Below are 22605 nucleotides of genomic sequence, written 5' to 3' on the forward strand. Positions count from 1 at the left end.
GATGGGGAACACCTGCAGCCTCAAGGCCACATGTGGCCCTCTAGGTCCTCAAGTGCAGCCCTTTGACTGAATCCAAACTTCACAGAACAAATCCCCTTCATAAAAGGTTTTGTTCTGTAAAACTTGGACTCATTCAAAAGGCCACACCCAAGGACCTAGAAGGCCCCATGTATCCTCAAGGTCACAGGTTTCCCGCCCCTGACCTAGACCTTCCTACTTTTCCAGTCTCCTTCATACGTCCCTAGGTCTAGTAACAATGGCTTAATTGCTGCTCTTTAGATGCTGCCCCATCTCCCAATTCCAAGCATTTTCACTGGCTGCCCCCATATATGAAACTGCCTCCTTCCTTACCTTTGACTCCTATCTCTCTGGTCTGCTTAAGACTCAGATCAAATCCCATCTTCCTCAGAAGTTTTTTTTTCTAGTTCCTTCTCTCTAAAGTTACCTTCCATATTCACTGCATATATCTTGCATGTAGTTATTCACACATTGTCTCTCCGACTAAAACATGAGTACTTTGAAGGTGGGAATCATGTTTCTTTATCTCTCCAATGTGTAGCACAGTACCTCGTACAGGGTAAGCACTAAATAAATGCTTTTTACTGACTTCTCAAGCCCTTGCAATCTGCCCTCCATCCCCACCATTTCAAAGAAACTGTTCTTTAGTGCAAATGCCAATGGCCTCTCCAGAGTCCTCGTCCTTCTGAAGGGAGCCATTGTCAGTTATCTTGACCTATGTCTTGCCACTGGACTCCAGTGACTCTGGAGAAGTGAGTGAGGCTGGTGACTCTATGCAACTCTGCGTCACTTAAACCCAATTTACTCGTGGATCAAGACATCACCCATGATGCCATTGGTCCTCTTTGAAAATGAAGGACCAACAACAACAACAAGGCAGCTAAAGGAAAGAGACTAGTGATAACAGTAAAGTCACAAACTTAGGTGACTGGAAATATGGATCTGCACTCAAAAGATATAGGGAAATGAGAAAGAAAGATGATGAGTTTCTGTTTGGGGGATATTAAGTCTGGCAAGGCAATGGGAAGCAAAGTGGAAAGGCTGAGCAAGCAGATAGTGATGTGTAACTAGAGAAAAATGAGGGTAGATTTCAGAATCATTTGATTATAGCTGATTGATAAACAAATGGCAGTTGACGAACTCACCAAGAAAATTTAGAAAAAAGAGAGAGGGCCCAAGACAGAGTTCTGGGGTATATCTGCACATTAGGAGTGGGAAAGGGATGATGATCCAGGAAAAAGGCCTGGAGAAGGAATGGGGAGACAGGTAGGAAGAGAATCCAGAAAGCAGCGTCAGGAACACCAGTAGAGGAAGGAATAACCAAGAGGAATGGATAGCCACAAATGACAAGAGCCCTGTAAACTCATTAAAAGACAGATATGCTTTTATCCTCATCTGGGAGACAAATTAAGCAAATGATCACAGTTACTAGTCCAGTCTGCAGCCTTGGAACAGAGCTAAATTCATGGGACCATGTAGGATTCAAATTAATGACCTTATTCCCATTACCAAAGGGCTCTGACTAGGCTGAGTTAACTACCACAATTTTCCCTGAATACTTCAAATGCATCCATGTATTTGAGATGATAATTTGGACCTGTTATTTAGTTAGGTATTACTGTTATGCATCTTTAAATGCATAATTTGATCCTAAGGAACACTAAGAAAGACCAACAGATTCCTATTTGTTCTAGAAAAATTAGACACCATTCTGATTCTTGTCGTCCAATCACTTCAAGCTACTTCAAAGGGGAAAAGGGAGCCATCTCCACTCATCCTGATCTATACCTTGCCAACGGACCTAGATGGCTCCAGAGGAGAAAGTGAGGCTGGTGACTTTGCACAGCCCTCTCTCACTTCTTGTATGTCATGGCATCACCTCCCTGATGGCATGGTCCTCTTTGAGAACAAAGGACAAACAAGAAGGCGAATAGAAGCAGGGAGGGGTCCAGAAAGGTATTCATCTATCTTTCAGTCTATAATCAACTTAATTTCCTAGTGCTGCTGTACACCTGCATGAATCTGAGCATTCATTTAAGTCAAAATACATGTTTTAGATAAACAAAGACCTTGATTTTGTATTTCTGTGACCCTGGCACTTTACTCATTTCAAAGGGCATGAGTGAAATATCTGTGTTTCTAGGGGTCTTGAAAAGTAATTGGGAGGAGGTATGGAAAGAAAGTATTTTCCTTACTGCCTATTGTAATTAATGCTGACCATCAGTGATTAGAGGGCCTTTTGCAATGGGTGACATGTACAGGAGAGCCATTTATATAGAAAGTGTCTTACAGAAAATGTGTGTACCACATCTGAAGACTATTCAGATATATTTAGAACAGAGAGTTGACAAGGACCAATATGTATGCAACCAAAATTTCTTTTTAAAAAGGAGATCAGTAAGTCAACTAGGCCTCAGTAATAAGAAGCAACACAGTTCTTCTCGTCCCCCCAAAATCTACTCTCAACACAACAGACTCTCTTCCTAGAGAACACTGCCAGCTCAGATCTGGTGAGACAAGGAGCCTTAAATAGGAAGGCTATTTATAGTCAAAGGGCCTGAATGCCCCAGACTACAGCGTCAGTACCCTGATACATGGAGAGTGAGTCTCTGATTACAAGAAGCCTCTTACAAGAACTTGCTCTGTAAAACAAAATTCAATCTCTCTGCTCTAAGAGGCTGTCTGCTGAACATTCGCCACCATCTTCCACTCTTTACCAACTTCACACAAAGCATTCTCTCCTTCAGAAACTCCCACAGGGAAATCAATGTACTTCCCTAAGGGAAATTCCCTCTCTCAACTCATGCCCCTCCGCCCCCATCAATCCAATCCGGTTTTGATACATGTGTCACTCGTAGTCTCTCTGAAAGGGTATAATCAACCCAATAATTCATTCAATGAACTTTCATTAAGCTCTTAGTAGGGGTCAGACTCTGTTCTAAGCACCAGGGACACAAAGAGATCTTGCAATGTAAATATACATTAAATATATTCATTATATTTATTATAGCTAGCATTCATATAGCACTTAAAGGTTTCCAAAGCATTTTATGAGTATTGTCTCCTTTTGTTTTTCACAACAACCCTGAGAAGTATTATTACTACTACTCTAATTTTACAGAAAAGGAAGTTGAGGCAGGCAATGGTGAAGTGATTTGTCCAGGATCACAAGAGTAGTAATTATCAAAGTCTAGATTTGAACTCAGGATTTTCTGACCCCAGGGTCAGTGCTCTACCTACAACACCTAACTGCCTCACCTGAGGTGACAGAAATATATTAAATATAATAAAATATATTAATATAAATACACCATCTCAAGTGAAGCAATATTGGTAAAATGCTTTCTAACTTTAAAGCACTATATAAATGCTAGCTACCTTACTGAATATATACAAAAACACAAGATAATATTGATGGGGAGATGCATACATCACTCACGAGAGGGGATAGTGCTAAACTGACGTCTGAATAATGTGCCGTTTGATAACACAAGTATGAATACTAGTCTTTTTTTAAAATTAACATGGATTTCTCCACTCCCTAGAATTTATTTTAAAAGTCAATTTTATGAACAAAAGAAAATAAAACCATCAAGCTATAATATGGATATAGGTTCATTTTGGTTACATGATTAAGGATGACGAGGAGTGTTTTGGGCTGGGTAAGTACCCAAGAATTTTGCTTTTAAAAAAATCCAGCAGAGAGAAAAAATGCCGAGTTACTTCCTACATTGCAGGGTCTTCTTGTTGGGAGTCTTGTCATAGTACTTTCCATGGTGATTTAAAGCAGGCTGGCCTGTTGGGACCTGCTGGGGTCTGCCTTGCAGCTAGGAAGGACATAGCTTTCTTATGGTCTTTCCCCTTCTTTCATCTAGTGGGTTTATGCATCTTCAGCTTGATCAGATGAAACAATAGGAAATGCAAGGGAGGTAACAGTCCTACTATGTTCTGCCCTTTTTTATCTAACTTACTTTGTCAGAAGCTTCTGGAGATTCTCCAAACAGCAGAGGTCGATGGAATTAATTGTTTATGAGACCATTTTTTCACTCCTTAGGAAGAAAAAAATTTGTTTTGTTCTTTTTCTGCTGCCATATTGCTAGGGCACCTTTCCATTGGTGCTTCTAGTAAGATGTTGACAGGAGCTGAGCCTAGCATACTCACGTATCTGGACAAGCCACCAGCAACGACGTCTGGCTGCTTCACCTGCCCGGTAACCATTCAGAATCACTACACCTTGTCTTATATTTTGTCCAGGTCTCCCATCTGACCAGATTGTCCATGAGCTCATCACAATCCTAGGCCTACTTCAGCCTGGTCTGAACATCAATGATTGATTCCTTGGATTAGACAGGACTCTGAAGGCTCAACATGTCTACCCCTCTGCCTCCAGATGAAACAAACTCAACCCATCCCAGATAAATATCTACCTTTACTATTTGTGAAGGTTACTTACACTCCTTAGTTTCTCACCTGGGTACACTTCACGCTGGCACATTCTCCAACATGGCAAGTCACCTGACCTTGCTCACATGTGCAAAATTCACAAGCAGAGCCCTTCCACATTTCATCATGATACCTAAGAATCCCATTATCCAAGCAATTTCCTGTAGATGCCACGCATTTATCACAGCACTCCCTGGGATGGTGTACTTTGTTCTGACCCTAGAGCAAAAGGGAGGGAACACAGCCGAGAATCACTAGTCAAGAAATGGCAGGTGGGGGAAGAATCAAAATCATGAACACTGTCAAAACAAAGTGCCAAAATTGTAAGCTACTCATTTCCCGTTTCCAGTTCAACTGACACAAGCTACCTTCTCTTCATCCCTGGTTAAACATATCTGCATCAGGATGATGAGAAAGGATATTCTTGACTCCATGGAGACTACATTGGCCATGTACTAGCATCTCTTAAATTAATGGTGTTAATCATGGTAAAACTGTACTCCCACAAATACCTTTTCACAGGTGAGCGGAGGACACTCTTGTTTGTGGCATCTGGGTTCTCCTTTGTCACATACACATGTAGTACAAGCATTTTCAGTCCACTGCTCACCATGCTGCATGAAAGAAACAAAAGGAAAATCAATGACTAAACATCAAAACTGGGGAGGGGGGGAACACAAGAGGACAGTGGGCTGGCTGGCAGAGAGGAAAGCAGCCTCCCTGAGGAGCAAAACCTGTTCTCAAAGACAAAATGTCCTTTACCTAAATAAACCTTAATGTTGAGAGATCCAGGCAGAAAAAATGAGAAAATGTACCTTCTTTCCTTCCCAGCAAAAGTGGGGACCTATGGGTACAGAACCTTGCATATTTTGTTGGACTCGACAGATGTGCCACCTAGTTTTGCAGAACTGGCTTTTTTCTCCTCTTTGATTAATATTCTTTGTTATAAGGAATGTCTCAGGGACCAAAGGAGAGATATATAGTCAGAAATTAAGGTGATAGAAAAATCGATTAAAATTGATGTGCATACATACATATATGCATGTGTCTATATGTATATCTATGGGTTGACAGATTGATAGATACATAGATATAGATGATAGATAGACACACATGGATGGATGGATGGGAGGCATGGATATAGATGACAAATAGAAAGATACCTGCATAAATATGGACAGATGATAAGGAAACAGAGGGATGGTAAAGAGAGAGACACATATAGATAATAGATATCCATATATACATGCACAGACATAGATGACAAATAGATGGTAGAGATGCATCTAGATCATAGAGATATGTACATATATATAGATAATATACATAGATATAGATAGAAAGGTAGAGAGAGATAGAGTCAAATGATCCAGATTCTCAAGAAAATGGCACTGTGTCTGTTTTCCTCTCATATCCCTGAGGAGACAAAACTGAGCAAAAATTCCTTCCAAACATCCAAGGAATTTTATAAGGTGACGTAGCACCTATGGCCCATTTCTCCAGATGACAGATCACGTTTTGACTGGACTATAAAATGAACTACTTGGGTGAGAGCAGACTGTCCTACTTTGAAGAATTATGGGACTGACAAAGAAAATCTCACTCAAAATCCCTTCTCAAAGCCACGTGAAACTTGCTGAAATGTTAAATAGCATAGAGAAAGACTGGAAGTATGACATCCCAAACTGATAAAGTATTGTTTGGGGGCAGGAATGTACTCTATTTCACTAATATGGAGAATAAGAGACAGATGTGACTGCTTTGGAATAATGAGGATCAGCCACTTCTCTGAAACTTAAATCTCTTAGGCAGTTGCCTGGGCCAATGAGAGGTTAAGTGACTGTGTCAGGGTCACACAGTCAGGATATGTGAGGGGTAGAGCTTGAACCCATGTCTTCCCAGCTCCAAGGCCGGATCATTATACCACAGTTGCCTTAGATATATTTGCTTAATAAAAGTTTAATGAACCTGCTCCTGGACAATGGCTAGTCCAGCTAACACTGGCTTCTGGAATGACAGTAAACAAATGTTCAAAGGGAATTTTAAGTGTCAACTGAAAACATTATACTACCAGCCATTTTCAAAACACTTTACCTCCAAAGCAAAGGCAGAAAATTTCTGAAAATATCTCCCTTTAAAAAGCAATTCCCAATGGGCTTCATTGGTCCAGCTCTTAGTCTATTGCTGGTACCAGCCAAAAGAAAACTTAAAGAAAATTTAAATAAATTTGTCACCTCTCAGTCAGCTAGATGCTCAAGGGAAAGAATATGCCTTCATTAATTCGATTTATTCAACTAAACTTTTATGAATGCCTACTATGTAGAAAGCACTGGAAGAAAGAGAAGAAATAAACCTTCTACTTCTCCACATACTTCCACTGCTGGTGTAATAGGGCCTCTAGGTACTGCTAATGCATATATAGAAAGATGTGTGTCTGTATTTACATATTTATCTTCATATTTTATTATTCAGTCATTTTCAGTCATGTCAGACTCTCTGTGACCCCATGTGGGGTTTTCTTGGCAAAGATACTGGAGTGGTTTGCCATTTTCTTCCTCCATTTACAGATGAGGAAACTGAGGCAAACAGGGTGAAGTGACTTCCCCAAGGACACACAGCTAGTTAAGTGTCTAAGGTCAGATTTAGAGTCAAGAAGATGAGTCTTCCTGAGTCCGAGCACTGCACTCTAAACACTATGCCACTCAGCTGCCCCCTTATCTTCATATATATCTATATAAATATATTATTGAAATTTTTAAAGTCCATGTAGGTAGAAACATACATACATAGGCGTATATATTTAGCCCAAGTCCCAGGAGATATTAGGAAATCAATTCATAAGGTGGCAATCACCAGTAACATTTTATTACCCGATTCAAAATGTGTAAGCAATAAATATCTCATCTACTAGCACATGGAACTAGGGGCCACAAGCCAGAACATTCCTTTACATTTCTAATCCCCTGCAATTTTTTTCCCCATAAAAAAAGTTTTCATGAAGGGGGAAAAAAAGCTGTTTCTGTGGGAGTTATTAATTCTGGCAAAAAGTCAGCCAGGAGGCATGTGAGAGGGTCAGAGAAGGTGCACAGGGAGAGTGTTAGAACACATGTCAAGCCACCTTGGCAGGCACACCCAAGACTGATTACCTGGTACACTTTCCCAGCCGAAGCACAAGATCTTGGAAGACACTGCGGGCAGCATTTCTGAGGGAGGCGAGCCACCTCTTCATCCTAAACCCCCAAGGAGGGAAAACAACAAAGGAGAAGTCAGAAACTAACAAGATCCTTAGTCAAGTCAACAAGCATTTATTAAGTACCTACTACATGCCAAGTACCATGTAAAATGAAGGGAGGGCTTACAAAGAAGGCAAAAAAATCTTTTCTTTCATTTAATTCACAGTGAGCCTGATTGCATATACTTAAGCATCCTTCAAAAAAATTATTCTCAATTAGCACATGTCCATTTGCTGTTGTTCAGTTGTGCACCAGCACGAGGACATTGTTTGAACTGGTAAACAGCAAGGGGGAAAGACAGAAGAGAGGGGGCTCACCCCGTTCTCCTTTTTCCTCACTTTGTTCTCCTGGTAAACTTTATACTTTGGTCTAGTTTGATTGTATCTTATATGATCAGTATATAGAGCAGCCAGAGAATAGTGGAAAAGGCCCAGGACTGCAAATAATAAAGCCTGGCTCTGTCACTAACACACTGTGTGGCCTTGGAGAAGTTACATTCACTCATCGTGACCCCATCTTGGCAAAGATACTGGAGTGATTTGCTATTTCCTGCTCCAGATCATTTTACAGATGAGGAAACTGAGGCAAACAAGGTTAAATGACTTGCCCAGGGTCACACAGCCAGGAAGAATCTGAGGCTGGTTTTGAACTCAAGATGAGTTTTCCTGACTCCAAGCCTGGGATTATATCCACTGTACCATCTAGCTGCCCCATTACACTAAGCTTTTATAGAAACAAGCACTATCAAAGTTATAGGATCTCAGGATCATAGTTCTTGATCTGAACGGGAGCTCAGAGGCCACTGGGTCAATCCCTTCATTTTAAAGATGACCTTAGAAAGGTATGGAAAAACTTCAATGAAATGATGAAGAGCAAAGTGAGCAGAACCAAGAGAATATTGTATACAGTAACAGCAATATTGTTTTAAGAACAACTTTGAGTAACCAAGTCATCCTATCATAAATACCCAAATTAAAAATAAAAGATATATGAAGAAAGACACTGCCTGAATCAAGAGAAAGAACTGATAAATAGAAGGATGTATAGAATAATTTTACATATATGTACCTATTTGTGGCTAATGGCAGCCATCTGTAGGGTGGAGGAGGGAGGGGAGAGAAGGAAAAAAAGGGGGAAAAAAGACGTTTACATGATAACTTTGTTGTGTATTTGGAGGAAATAGCTAGTTATACGTGGTAGATTCACATGTGCAATCATTGTTCTTATAGCACTGTGTTATGAAAATTCTTGTTTTGTTCCATGAATTGAAAATAAAATGAAGAAAAAAATAATAAAGATAAGGAAAGTATATTATTAAGGGTCAGCTCCATTTATAAAATCCTCCAACCAAGTCCCAGGTTCTTCTCTTTGCTAAGTTCAGAACAACACCAGCTCTCATGAGATTTATTGATGAGCCCAGAAATGGGAATGTAGCTCCTTAACTGGGTCACTCCAGCTTTCCCTGGCCTTTTTCTCCAAGTGTACATATCTGTATGTGAATTTGGGGGGTGGTTCCTCAGGCATTTATAAGTCAACCACAAAATTAAGCCTTAGTTGTGAACAGGGAGAAGGAGACTGAAAATCAGGTCAAAAGACTATGTCTAAATCACTTTAAATCTCAGGAATACATGGACTTTAAAAAATAAGTTCTCAGGAACTATGTTGTTCTCGGGAACAGTTGCCAGGAGCAACCACACAAACAACCAAAAAAAGGTGTTATACTTACATTCAAGCAATACCTAGTAGGGTTGCTACTTAGTCAAGTTCAATCAATAAGCACTTATTAAGCACCTACTATGTGCCAAGCATCATGCTAGGCAGAGGTTCCTAGTTTGTTGTATTTTTAGAAGAGGTGGGGGGCAAGGCATCTCTTTTCTTAAGAGTATAAAAGATGACTCCATTTTCTGATCAGAAGAAGTTATATGGTTTCATACCATCTGTGTGGACTTATACAATTTCCACAGTGATAGAACTTCCTCACTTAATTTCTTTTAGCACTACAGGGGAAAGAAAGCCAGAAGCAAAGAGCTGAAAGTCTCTTTCAAGTTCTCTTTCAGCCCCAACACAGCTCTTCCTTAAACAGAGTCAGAGAGACTAAGATAACAGACTTAGATAACAGAGCCCCTACCTGTGCCTCATCACTCCCAATCCCCCACCTGGCACTATCTTCCTACAAGTAGGTACAGTGCCCAAAACAAGGGAGGATTGTATCTTGACCCTGACAGTCAATCAGAAGAAGTGTGTCCAGAAAATTCTCTCAAGATAAATATTTAGAAAGAAAAGGACAGAAATAAAAGAAAAAGGATAGGCTTTATGGCGATGAAGACACGAGGAATCCTGTCTGTAAAGAAAGCTATAATCAGAGTCGTCAGTGAGTTGGAAAGAGGCCCCACAGCTGGGGAGAAGCCCAGGGATTTTCTTTTAAAAGTATGTCAGAAAAGAAGTTGTCTTGGTGGAACCATAGTGGGAAGATAGTGATATCTCTTTGCCTTGACGAAGGTTGTTTTCCATACCTGGAATGTACTCCCTACTACAATCAATCAACAAGTATTTATTAAACTCTTACTTGGTGCCAGGCGCTGTGCTGGGCCCTGGGGATACAAGTACAAAGAAAACTAAAGAATCCTTAGTCACAACGAGCTGAAATTCTATTGGAAAAGACAATAAGGACCTGCAAAAATATTTACATCATAACATATAAAGTGAGTAAATACATATACACAAAGTAAACACAAGGTAGTTTGGGAGAGAGGGCAGGAATAATTGGGAAGGGGAGAATCACGAAGTGAAGGCTTCATGCAGAAGATTGTGGCTGATCTTAAAGGAACATGGGGACCCCATGGGAGTAGACAGTCACAGAGACACGAACTGAAGTGTTCTTTGACTAACAGAGAGAAGGCTGATTCCCAGAGTTCAGAAGGAAGGAGGAGTAATGTCCAATGAGGCTAGAATGGTAGATTAGGACAAGGTTGTGAAAATGTTTTAAAAGGTAACAAAGGATTTATATTTTATCCTAGAGAGGTGAAAGGAAACCAGTGGCATTGGTTGAGTAGGGGAGTTCACACGCTTATGGAAAATTACTCTGGCAGCAATCTGTATGTGGCAGAAGGCAGGGAGACTAAGACAGAGACCAATTTGGAAGTGATTTCGATGGCCTAGGCAAGGGGTAATAGGACTGGATTTAAAAGGCAGTTGTGTGAGTGGAAAGGCATTCCAAGCAAGAGATGTGAGGGCAGAAAAGGCAAGATCTGGCCATTGATTGTGAATACAGTGAGTGGTATGTCAGAGTTATTGCCAAATCACAAGGCTTAGGGAGGAAATACAGTTCAGTTTTAGGCATGCTGAGTTTGAGGTGTCTCCTAGACATCCAAAATTTGAAATGTCTCCTGAAACTCAGGGGAAGAACGTAGCTGGAAATATTAATCTGAGAGTCATGCTCAACCACCACACCTTATGAGTTCTTTCCTGATCCCCAATCAGCTAGTACCTCATCCCTACAATATTGTATAGTTGTTGTGTGTCTATTTTGGGCACATATGTTGAGTTTTATTGAAGAGCATACATTGGGCCATGAAGGAAAGGACGGATTTCAACCTGTAGAGACTAGAGGAAGGTGGAGAGGAAATTTCATTCAAGTCATAAAAATTGGAGCAGGATGAACAGAGAAAACTGTGAATAGTGCCCTCCAGTTGGATTATAATGGGATGACAAATTCATTGCACCTTATAGAAATGCCTATTACCCAGCCTCTCTTTAACATTCCTTTAAATTTGGCTTCCTTGTTAAAAATTGTTTCCCATGTAATCGGGGAAAAGGAAAATATTAAATAAAAAATAAAGAAAATTTAAATAAAGAAAACTATTTTGGCTTCTTTACATTGAGGGTGGGGAAGACTCTTAACCTAGAAATATGATGAGAAGAGAAAGAACCAGGCACAGTAACAGTATGCGTAAACCATGGTGGAATTCTAAACCAGTTTTCAAGATAAGACCAAGGTTTCTGCACATAAATTGTTTTCATAATCTATTTGCCAAGCAAGGATAAATGAGCCCTCTTTGTCCAAAGCCACTCTGACCCAGGAGCCCTCCTGTTTCACCTCCCCACTGATCTAGGAGAGGCAGCTTCATCTTGGAGGCAAGACCCACTAAGCAAACCTGTTTCACTTAGCATAATTTTTACAAATCACTTGGTGCAAGTCCACACGTGTATGAATGCCAAGAAATGAACCAAGACCAAGATGTTGGTGTTATCTGCCAATACCCAAGCCTGCCCAATTCTTTCCCACCCTGGCATCTAGTCATTTGTCTCTTTGATCCTTAGGGGAATTTTTCTGACAAAAGCCTTCTGGATTGGCAGATCAGATAGACCAGTTCCCACCTTTCCTTACCTTTGGCATTTTCAGGAGCCCTAAGAAGACAGACAACACTTTAAAAGGGTGGTAGGGAAGGAGGAAACCATAAAGGATACATAAGCTTAGATACTGAGGAACCCATTCCTCAGGAGTAAAGGACTTCCTTTCTCATCTCAAAAGAAGTGGGTTTCTTTACATATCATAGTGGGCAGTTTTTCTCATTTTTTTTGGAGGGGGGAAGGCAGGGCAATTGGGTTAAGTGACTTCCCCAAGGTCACACAGCTAGTAAATGTATCAAGTGTCTGAGGTCTGATTTGAACTCTGGTCCTCCTGACTCCAGGGCTGGTGCTCTACTCACTGAACCACCTAGCTGCCCCATGGGTATTTTTTGGAACACTATATCAGTGCAGAAGTTCATCAGTTTTTAAAATATGACTTTCGCCCAGAAGTTCATGTCCATCTAGATGAATTACTGATTATCCAGTTAAGACAGACTTCAGAAGTCTGAGCCAAAGCAGTTAAGACTGTTTTCTGCCTTTGAGACAAACTTGCTTGGTTTCTCAATACTTCTCTATGCAAAATGGGATCAGAGTATTTCTAATAACATCGGAGCTTCAAGGTACATTGTTCAGTGTTAGAGGTGAGAATTATGACAATGTCTTTTAGCATGTCATATTTGATTGATCAAAAAAAACATACCATAGATATTTCTAGTCTGTGATTTTCACTGTCCCCACAGGATAATAATTGTTATCATTGTAATAACAGTAAGCTAGCATTTACAGAGTGCCTGCTATGTGCCAGGCACTGCACTAAGTGCTTTGTTTTATTAACAAATATTATCTTATTTGATTTGCACAATAACCCTGCAAAGAAAGTGCTATTATTACTCCCATTTCACAGTTGAGGAAACTGAGGCAGTCAGCAGTAGTGACCTGCCCAGGTGTCTGAGACTGGACTTGATCGGGTCTTCCTGACTCCAGGTCCAGCAGTCTATCCACCGACTCACCTCGCTGCTCTAACAGGAATAAGGTAAGTGAGATCTATGTTAAATTAGGTCAAAGTCCTGAACTACTAGAATGCTGCCCTGGCCACAGAACTGTATTAAGTATACACAAATGCCGGCCTGCACGGAATCAGCGCAGAGTAGAAGAGGCCACCCCAGGGAGAGAATTTCGTGCAGAGTGGATGAGCCAGGCCAAATCTTACTTTACTTTTTTTATTCATTTAAGGACAAAGTTGATTGCCACAGATCAGATCTTTATTACTCTAACCTAGAGTCATTAAAAGGAATAAGAAAGAATCAGAGGGCTTGAGGTCAAGTCCAAGACCCTGACCCAATCACACCATGTGCCTGGGCCTCAGTTCGCTAATCCGTAAAATGAACGGCTTGGACTAGATGGTTTCTAAGGTCCTTTCCAACTCTAAATCTATCATCCTATAAAAAGGCTTTTAAGTTCAAAACTCCCAGTTACAGACCTTCATCTCTAGAGGCTCAAATTTCACTCAAGCCTTTTACATGATTCAGAAGAGGGAAGAGATGAGCATGGGACAACATGGAGGATGAGGAAGGTCGGAGGTTTACAATGTGGTTTTGTCATTTTTGTAGTCACATCTGAGCACTTAAGACTGAAACATTTTAACTCCTTTATTATCATTACTACTTTCCTCTTCCACCTCTGAGACAGTGGCACAAAATAACCCTGAGTTGCTATAGATTGGGCCAGTGGAAAGAAATTCTGGCCATTTTCAAGTAGAAGGTTGAAAGGCTTGGAGGACATATACTCTGCCTCTCTGGTCTGATAGATTGCAAGCTCCCCAAGGGCAGTTGCTGGTTCTCTTTGAGCTTTTTACACCCATGATCAAGCACAGTGCTAGCCCTGTTTGGTTCGTTGGTTAATTTTGATCTGGAGCTGTGATTTCATTGGCATACGGTGCTCCTATCCATGAAGATCAACAACAGTTCTGTAAAGTACAGTCTTAGAGAGTTACCTAAGAGGTCAAATGACTTTCCCAAGGTCACATAGTTAATATGAGTTAGTAACAGGACCTGACTCTATCTAATATATCAGACTGCCTTGCACACAAAAGACTTTTTAAATTTTATTTGTATTATGAATTTAATCATTGACAAAGTTAGACATTTTAATATAAAAAGAACAAAAAATTTTTATAGAAAGCCATCAACTAATCTTGGGGTTTGCTTTTTTTTTTCTTAAGTAAAATTGAAATGAACAAGTTTGAAACAAAATTGCCTTGTTATTTGAGTCCTATTCTGAGATTGCATAATATTTTAGTGTTTTATTAATTCTTTTTCTTTCTTTTGCATCTCTATCACTTCCTAGTCGCTCGCCCCATACACCAAAAACAGAAGAACTTGCTTTAACTAGTAAGTAATCAACAAAACAAATCAACAAAGTGGCCATATCCTAAAACATACATCTTCTTCGGTACTTCTAGGTTAACCTCTCTCAGCTAAGAGGCAGGAGGTGTGCCTTGTCATCACTCTACTGAAATCATGTACTGATGTCTCAGGACTGATCAGAATTCATAAGTCATGTAATAGACTTAATAGGTGGAATTGAGAAAAGGGCCTGTAGTCCCCACTACTGAGGAAGCTGAGGCTGAAGGACTGTTTGAGTATGAGTTCTGAGCTGTTGTCAGGGAAAAACCAGTCACGTATCTGCACCAAGGAATAGAGCAGCTCAAATTTAGAAATGGAACAGTTCAAATTTTCATGTTGATCAGCAGTGGATTTGGACCGGTGGGTGGCCACCGTGCTTCCAGAATAGTCAAAATAGGAGACCCAGTCTCAGAAAAATAGATAGATGGAAGGATGGATGGCAAGACAAAGACAGGTAGGTGGATGCGTCGGTAAGTAGGTAGGAGGGAAGGAAGGAAGGAAAGAGGATAAATGGATAGACAGATAGACGGATAGATGGATAGACGGATTAATGAAATTAACAATGTAGTGTTATTCTCAGTTGTCTTGACATCTGGTATCCTTATGGGAAGTTAGTTAAGTGTTACAGAACCCAAAGTAAAAGATTGGAATCAGGGATTCCCCAACACACACACACACACACACACACACACACACACACACACTCACTCACTCACTCACTCCTCTCCTCTCCCTCTCTTTCTCTCTAGTGGCAACTTGCTTAATTACCCTCATGCATCAAACAGTTTGAAACCTTGGGCTTAAGTCTGGAATGTGTTTAATCAGCATAAATGAGGAACAACCGCCCAAGAAGTGAAGGCATCCGATAAAGGACAATGAGCATCCCCACCAAGTGGTTCATCTATTACTTTGCAGCTGGGTCCACTCTGTAAGAAACAAGGAAATGTTGCCCATAGACCAGCTGGCAGGGTGTAAACAACTCCATTCAGGCATTCCAATAGATCCATCTCCCTGCCATTTGGCATTTAGCATCTCATTAATTGCCTCGTGTCTGTCTTTGAAAATATTGCCTAATTGTCACTCTGTAAAACACAAATTGTTCATTGTATCTGACAAAGAAAGGGGCTTTGTATCAGCTGAATGTTGGCTGTGAGATCTTTCTTTACAATACAGCAACATATGCTGAGATGTTAGATAAGTTCCTGAGCTGATGCTCTCCTGACTGTAAGGGCTACCTACCATGTTTTTTGAAGGAGGTTATTTAAGGGGGGGGGGGATATGGAGTGTGGAGCAGGGAGAGTTCTGTTGTTGGTGTTTAGTCAATGAGTCATATCTGACTCTTCCTGACCCCATTTGCGGTTTTCTTGGCAAAGATACTGGAGTGTTTGCCATTTCCTTCTCCATCTCATCTTACAGATGAGGAAACTGAGATAAATAGGATAAAGTGACTTCCCCAGGGTCACACAATTGCAGGGGGAGGAAATACCAGCTGTATTTCACTCCACTGGGATTACTTCATTCCTTGTATCCTCCACACATACCTGACACAGGGGAGGTGCTTAATAAATGCTTTGAAGTTAATTGATTGACTTCCTTACAAGGTGGATGAGAATCAAATCTGGGAGGGGACAGAGCACTGGATTCGAAGCAGAAGGATCCAGGTTCAAATTTGCTTGCACCTTATGTGACTTTAAGAAAGTCACCACCCCACTGGGCTGAAATTTTCTCATCTATAAAATGCAGGCATCAGGCTTGCTCAGACTCACTCCAAATGCATGATCTCATGAACCAGGAAAAATACACAGTTATCCCTTCTCCATCGCAACTTTCCCCATCATGGTTTTGATATATCACAGGTTGACATAAGAAACTAAATGAGAATCTTTTGGGAGCTTTGCAGAAGCTGCAGACAACACACAAAAGCCAAGAGATGACACAGAAGAAATGTATAAAATATAGGACAGTATTGTATAATAACAACATATTTTCTCTTTTATTACCATAACAATTCAGAATTCTTCTCTGAGACGAAGGGAAGGGCCAAAACATTTCAAAAAATTTTCACCCAGATTGTGGGGGGCGCTGAGCCCCTAACCTGCCTCGATGTGGAAGGGATAACTAAAGGCTCTCAGAGAGTCATAGGCATCTAGGTGGCACAATGGATAGAGTGCCGGGCCTGAAGTCAGCGTGACCTAAGTTCAAATCCAGCCTCAGAGACTCACTAGCTGTGTGACCCTGGGCAAGTCACTTAACTTCAGTTTGCCTCAGTTCCCTCAACTGTAAAATACGGATAGTAATAGCACCTTACCTAGTAGAGTTGTTGTGAGGATTAAATGAGATAATACTCGTAAAAAAATGTTTGGCCCATTGCCTGGCACAGAGCCGCACTAGATAAATACCTATTTCTTTCTTTTCTTTCAATGTTTAAATAATGTAAATAAATCATCTACAAGTTGCCCACTTTGCAAGTGCTCACATATCTCTCAACAATTAATGTATCTTAAAGCTAAACAATGAGTTACAATGAAGCAAGGCCAACCAGAAAACAACATCCCCAACACTGTGAGATTATCTTTGTGAGTTCTTGAATCTCACCCGCTTGTTGGTTGTTTCTGCATCTACTCAAATGAGACAAGCATTGTATAGGAGACAAAAGCCCCTGGGTGGTAGAGGGAAGACTTGGCTCTGCCACAAGGGAACTGTGTGACTTTTGGTAAGTCACTTTTGCCTCTACTTCCTCACCTGTAAAATGGGGAGATTGTTTCTAATGTCTCTTCTAGATTTCAAATCCCATGATTTCTAAGACCCAGTTTCCCGATGTAACATTAGCACAAGACCTGTTTTTTAAAATTATTAAGGGTAAAAGAAATGCTCCAGATAAAAGGGCTTTTTTTTTTAAACCAAAAGTATAGTTTTCTTTGAGAATAACCTTTATCTCTTTTTTCCCTAGTCATTCAATAGCCCACAAACATTCTAAAATGAGATTGATCCTTCAAAATATGCCATCTTTGTTCCATGGCTCCCATTTACCTGGCCACAGAGCAGCGGCTGACATTGAGCAGTGAAGCACGGGGGAGTCCGTCTCTGCACACACATTTAGAACATTTGCTCGGCTGCCATTCCTCACCATCCAGAAGCAAATGACCATCAAAGGAACAGGACTCTAGAGGACACAAGTACCATGTTTCATGAGACAATCCTGCCTCCTCCCCATATTCCCTGCATTCATGCAATCCTTCCTTTCTCTGTAATATCTGCAGTTCTTCACATAATGCAGCCTGAAGCGTCCTACCTACCAACTCCCTTCCCTTCATGTTTCCAAAATATTAAATCTCTCCTACATGGCCAAGGAAAAAAGTTTCCAAGGCACTGAGAATTTGAAAAAACTAAGACTTAATTCAAATTCTCCATTGTTTCCAGAAGCATCCTTCCTTCTGGAGTTCAGAGTTCATCTGCCTAAGCCAGTTGACAATCAATTGGGGGAGGAGGGATTGGAAACGATAGCATCTGAGAACTGTACTTCTACCACTTTCTGAGTATCTTCCCAGGGTCATAGGAGGGGGCCAAAGGGCAGAAGATTCTTCTAAGGAGCAAAAAAACAGAGACCTGGGGGTAAAGAAAATGGGTATGATTCAAAAATCAGGTCTATCTTCAAAAAGAAAGAATAAGAACTGAGTGGTTAAAGAGTCTATGAGGCATCAGGGTGGAGAAAATCCCCAAAATTTTATTAGAGAAGAAAATGAACAGAGAACTGGAGGACAAAGATAGACTGAGTCCTACTCTGTCCATTACGTTTCTGGATACCCCATTTGATAGAGCTAATTCCTCTATGGAACAAATAAGGCATCAAGTAAACAAGAGACACACCATGTCATGCATGTCTTACAGAAAGAAACTGTGTAATCAAGGCACTAATCACTAGTGTTAAAAAGCCATTTGTACAGAGAATGGATTGATTTCTCAAAACATATCTACAATCCAGGTGTCTGAAATAAAATTCCCAGAGCTAGTATTACTCTAGGGATGACAGGGTTAAGAGAGCTATATTATAAACTGTCCTCATGATTTATTTGGGGCCAACCATGACCAGCAAGGCCTTATCAGAAAATCTGCCTTTGGCCTTCCTTACCTATGAAGGGAGAATATTCAAGAAGTCAGGCCAATGGAAGAGAGTGTACTTAAGGAAATGTTTAGTTGTACCTAGGTTCCAGTGATGAGTTGGAGAGTCAGGAAAACTCATCTAAGGCAAGACAATAAAGGAAGAGAAAAGATCCCTGATCCCACTCGTGTTCCTTAATGATATTCCCCGAAGAGATACTCACTGCAAGGCCCACACATTTGGACAGCAGGCATTTTCAGGGATGGATTCCAGCTCTTGGGGCCCATGAAAGATGTGAGCATGGCCTCTGGGTGCATCTAACTTCTCCATGACTGCAAGAGCAGATGGTGCATCGAGAGGTTGTCCACTCTGTCCCATGCTGCATGACAAGAAGAAAGAAAGAAAAAGAAAGAAAGAAAGAAAGAAAGAAAGAAAGAAAGAAAAGAAAGAAAAAAAAAAAAAAGAAAAAAAGAAAAAAAAAAGAAAAGAAAGAAAGAAAGAAAAAAAGAAAGAAAAGAAAGAAAGAAAAAAAAGAAAGAAAAAAGAAAATTAGCCCAAAATCATCAATTTCAGTGAACCAACCAACCAGAGCCTTTCCCTGTAGTAATTAATGGCTCAATGTAAATTTCTTCCTTTGGAAAATCATAAGTTAAGCTTGCTCATTGGAACGAGAGAAATCAACATTCTGCTTCAAATCAGAGAAGACTTCCCAAAACAGATATTAAAATTAATTCACCTCCTCTTTCTATACTGAGTAATGTGTTTATCAATGCCTTTCATTTTCACTTTTCTTAATTTTTATTCAATACTATTAATTTTAACATTTAATAAGCACTTGCTGAATGCAAGGCACTGTGGTTTTTCTGTAATGCTAAGTCCTCCTGACATAAAGATCTGTATCTGCTTTCACAGCAGCCTTTCCCCTCTAGGGTAGGCCTGCACAACCTCTGGCACTCAAAAGGATTTTGGGTGGCCTGCAGGTTATGCAGGCCTGCTCTAGGGAAGCTAGGTGACAGGACTTGGAATCAAGAAGATGTGAGTTCAAATCCTGCCTCAGACTTTACCAGAAGTATGAGCCTGGGCAAGGCATGTAACCTCTCCCAAACTTAATTTCTGTATCTGTAAAATGGGGATAATCCCCATTTGAGGGTTGTTGTGAGGGATCAAATGAAGAAATATGTATAAAGTGCTTTGCAAATCCTAAAATATATAAATGTCTGCTACATTGTGCAGTAGGAGTATCATTGGGCAGCTAAGTGGTATAGTAGGTAAGATTGCCAGGCCTAGAGTCAAGAAGATTCATCTTCATGAATTCAAATCTAGTCTTAGACACTTACTAGCTGTGTGACCCTGGCCAAGTCACTTTACCCTGTTTGCCTCAATTCTTCATTTATAAAATGAGCTGGAGAAGGAAGTGGTAAACCACTTCAGTACCTTTGCCAAGAAAACCCCAATGGGATCACAAAGAGTCAGACATGACTAAACAACAAAAGAATATCATTCCTGAAATCTTGCCATGAGGAAAATGAAAACTCAGTCTGCCCACTTACCTAAATTAAGTGTTTTCAATCGATAGCACATGGGTGTCCAATCATACCAAATCCTCAAAACTTATTCTGCCAATGATCAGAAAATCAACAGAGCTAGACAATAAATGTTATCATTTATCTACCTAATGACTGAGTCAGGGTCATTCAGAAATGGTGCTGGGGATGAGAAAATGAAGCACTCTTTAAGACCAAAAAAAAAGCACCTATGCTATGACATGAAGCCTGAAGGTGAACTACAACCCATAGAAAACCACCTGCTATTTTTATTTTTCACAAAAGTTTTTTAAAAAGAAGTTTGCCACAACACTTGGCAGGCCATTAGGGATTCACTACCTACCCACCACCACCACGGTCACATTCTGGATCACTCACTACACTCCTCCTAGAACAGGGGTGAGGAATCTGCGGCCCTCAGGTCACATGTGATCCTTAAGTGCAGCCTTTTGACTGAATCCAAATTAAAAGGCCACACTTAAGGATCTAGAAGGCCACATGCGGCCTCAAGGCCAGATTCCCCACCCCTGTCCTAGAGACTGCTGTGACTGGCTCCAGGCCATACGCTCAGGGTTGACATAGGTAGGAAGAAGCAAGCATTGACGCACATTGACACATCCAATGCTTTTCCGTAGAACTACCACTGTCACCATTACCTTCTCATCCACTCAGATGTCTTTTTATACATGTCCTAGCAACGTTATTCAATTGAGATTTCCTCCTGGGCAGAGGAGATGCCGAGATCTATGGTATCTCTCCAACCTCCACGCAACAGAGCACACAGAACAATAAATACTTAATGAATATTGATTAAATGAATGCCTAGCAACTCAGCTTCATTATTTTCTCTTCACTTTAACTTTTTAAATAATTATTGGAGTTATAGTTTTGAATTCCAGTTATCCATTTAATCAAGGTACACAATTCAAACACAGCAAATTGAGGGCTTACTATGTGCATGTTAGTGTCTCCTAACAGACTCTCCAGGCTACACTCCTGACTCTATAGACTTTCTCTACCATGCCACATAACATCCTCACCATGGGAAAATACCTTCCAGCCCTGCGTCGTCTTCTTCCAATGGGCTGCCCCCTCCCTGAATCTCCAGTTTAAGGAGGACATCCAGACCAGCTGTGTCTTCATTTCTCTGTAGGCTGTCCTCCTGATTCTTCAGCCTTTCTCTACCATGTCCAAACATGGATACCCACTTTTCGTTTCCCTCTTTTTTCTACCTCCTCCTCTATTCTTCCACCCTTTTCAGGATTCTTCTTTCCTCCATTAGAAGGCAAGGGTTATGTTTCTTTCTGCTTACATGTGTATTCCTAGCTCTAATTACAGTGCCTGGAACATAGTAGGTGTTTAATAATACTTGACTGAATCACATCCTTCTTTTAACCTACATATTCTTTTAAACTACATGTTCTTTTTATTTTTTTAAAGTCTATAATAATTTAGTTCATTATTAATTAGCAAGACTAGACATAGGTTCCAATGGCAGTTTCTCTCCTAGCAGGATGATTTCTGCTATAAATAAACTTTAAAATTTGGAAAATGGTTAAAAGAGGAATTCATAATGGACATTTTAATGAAAGACATTCCCCAGAGAATGACATTTTCTGATCATATACAGATACAAAGAAAATTCTTGAATTTTAAACAGCATTTTGAAAATCTAATAACAAGCCACAGTTCTTAAATAAACCCAAATCTGAAAACTCACCACAATAAAATAACCTGCAGCATAGGGCAGGGACAGCCCCATAACTTGGCTTTAATCAGCATTTGGCAGTAAGGGCTTTAATACACTACAACAAAAGCCCACCTTTAAGTCAGGGGCATTCAACTGTAAAGGCAATCAGGATGTCACTTGGTAAAAAGTGATAAATTCATCCAATCAGAAAATGTTCACCGAGTAAATCTACAGTAATGTCAGCAAATCACCATGGGTGCCCTGCAATTGGTGGACAGTAGCATGCCCAGTCAACCAAAAAATGATTGCCAGGATGGACAGAGACCAATGACTATTTCTAGGTCATAAGACACTAATGCATATCAATGGGACATAGAGGCTGTCTGTTAGTAACCCAACACATGTGGTTTTCTTTTCTTCTCTTGATGTAAGGGTGTTCTCTTTTTTCTTTTTTTTCTTTTAATTTAAAAAAAAAACAAAATGTGCTTTCCCATATACATTATAGAACAAAAGAAGATTGTGCATAAAACTACAAACCTCTATCATGTACAGCTTGTTCTTCTTTTAAGTATATAGTAAACTCAATCAGTAACTTTCCTTATTTTTCTGTTATTCCTTCTAGGCTTCTTTCTCTGCTTTTTTATATTTGGAGGAAAAACCATAACCCTACTTGCCCCTTCCTCTCATTCCCCCTCTTCAAGTCTTTTCCCAGCCATATGAGTCTCTGATGCCATCTTTTATAATCAAGTTTATATGTGATAATTACTTGATAATATGCTAAAGCCCACTGATACCCATTTTGTGTCTCCTTGGGGCCCTATAG

At 40.3% G+C, this 22605-nt stretch overlaps 1 protein-coding gene across 1 annotated transcript in view; it reads right to left on the minus strand.

Moving 5' to 3' along the window:
- The window catches only part of FRAS1 (Fraser extracellular matrix complex subunit 1), a 352531-nt gene that overhangs the window by 311623 nt on the left and 18303 nt on the right, over positions 1–22605 (minus strand). Inside the window, 7 exon segments of the mRNA XM_036764965.1 lie at positions 4489–4680; positions 4974–5075; positions 7608–7691; positions 17480–17523; positions 17526–17610; positions 18768–18834; positions 18836–18927. Coding sequence (XP_036620860.1) covers positions 4489–4680; positions 4974–5075; positions 7608–7691; positions 17480–17523; positions 17526–17610; positions 18768–18834; positions 18836–18927 — 666 coding nt within the window.

Source organism: Trichosurus vulpecula, chromosome 6 (assembly GCF_011100635.1).
Source record: "Trichosurus vulpecula isolate mTriVul1 chromosome 6, mTriVul1.pri, whole genome shotgun sequence".
Taxonomy (NCBI): Eukaryota; Metazoa; Chordata; class Mammalia; order Diprotodontia; family Phalangeridae; genus Trichosurus; species Trichosurus vulpecula.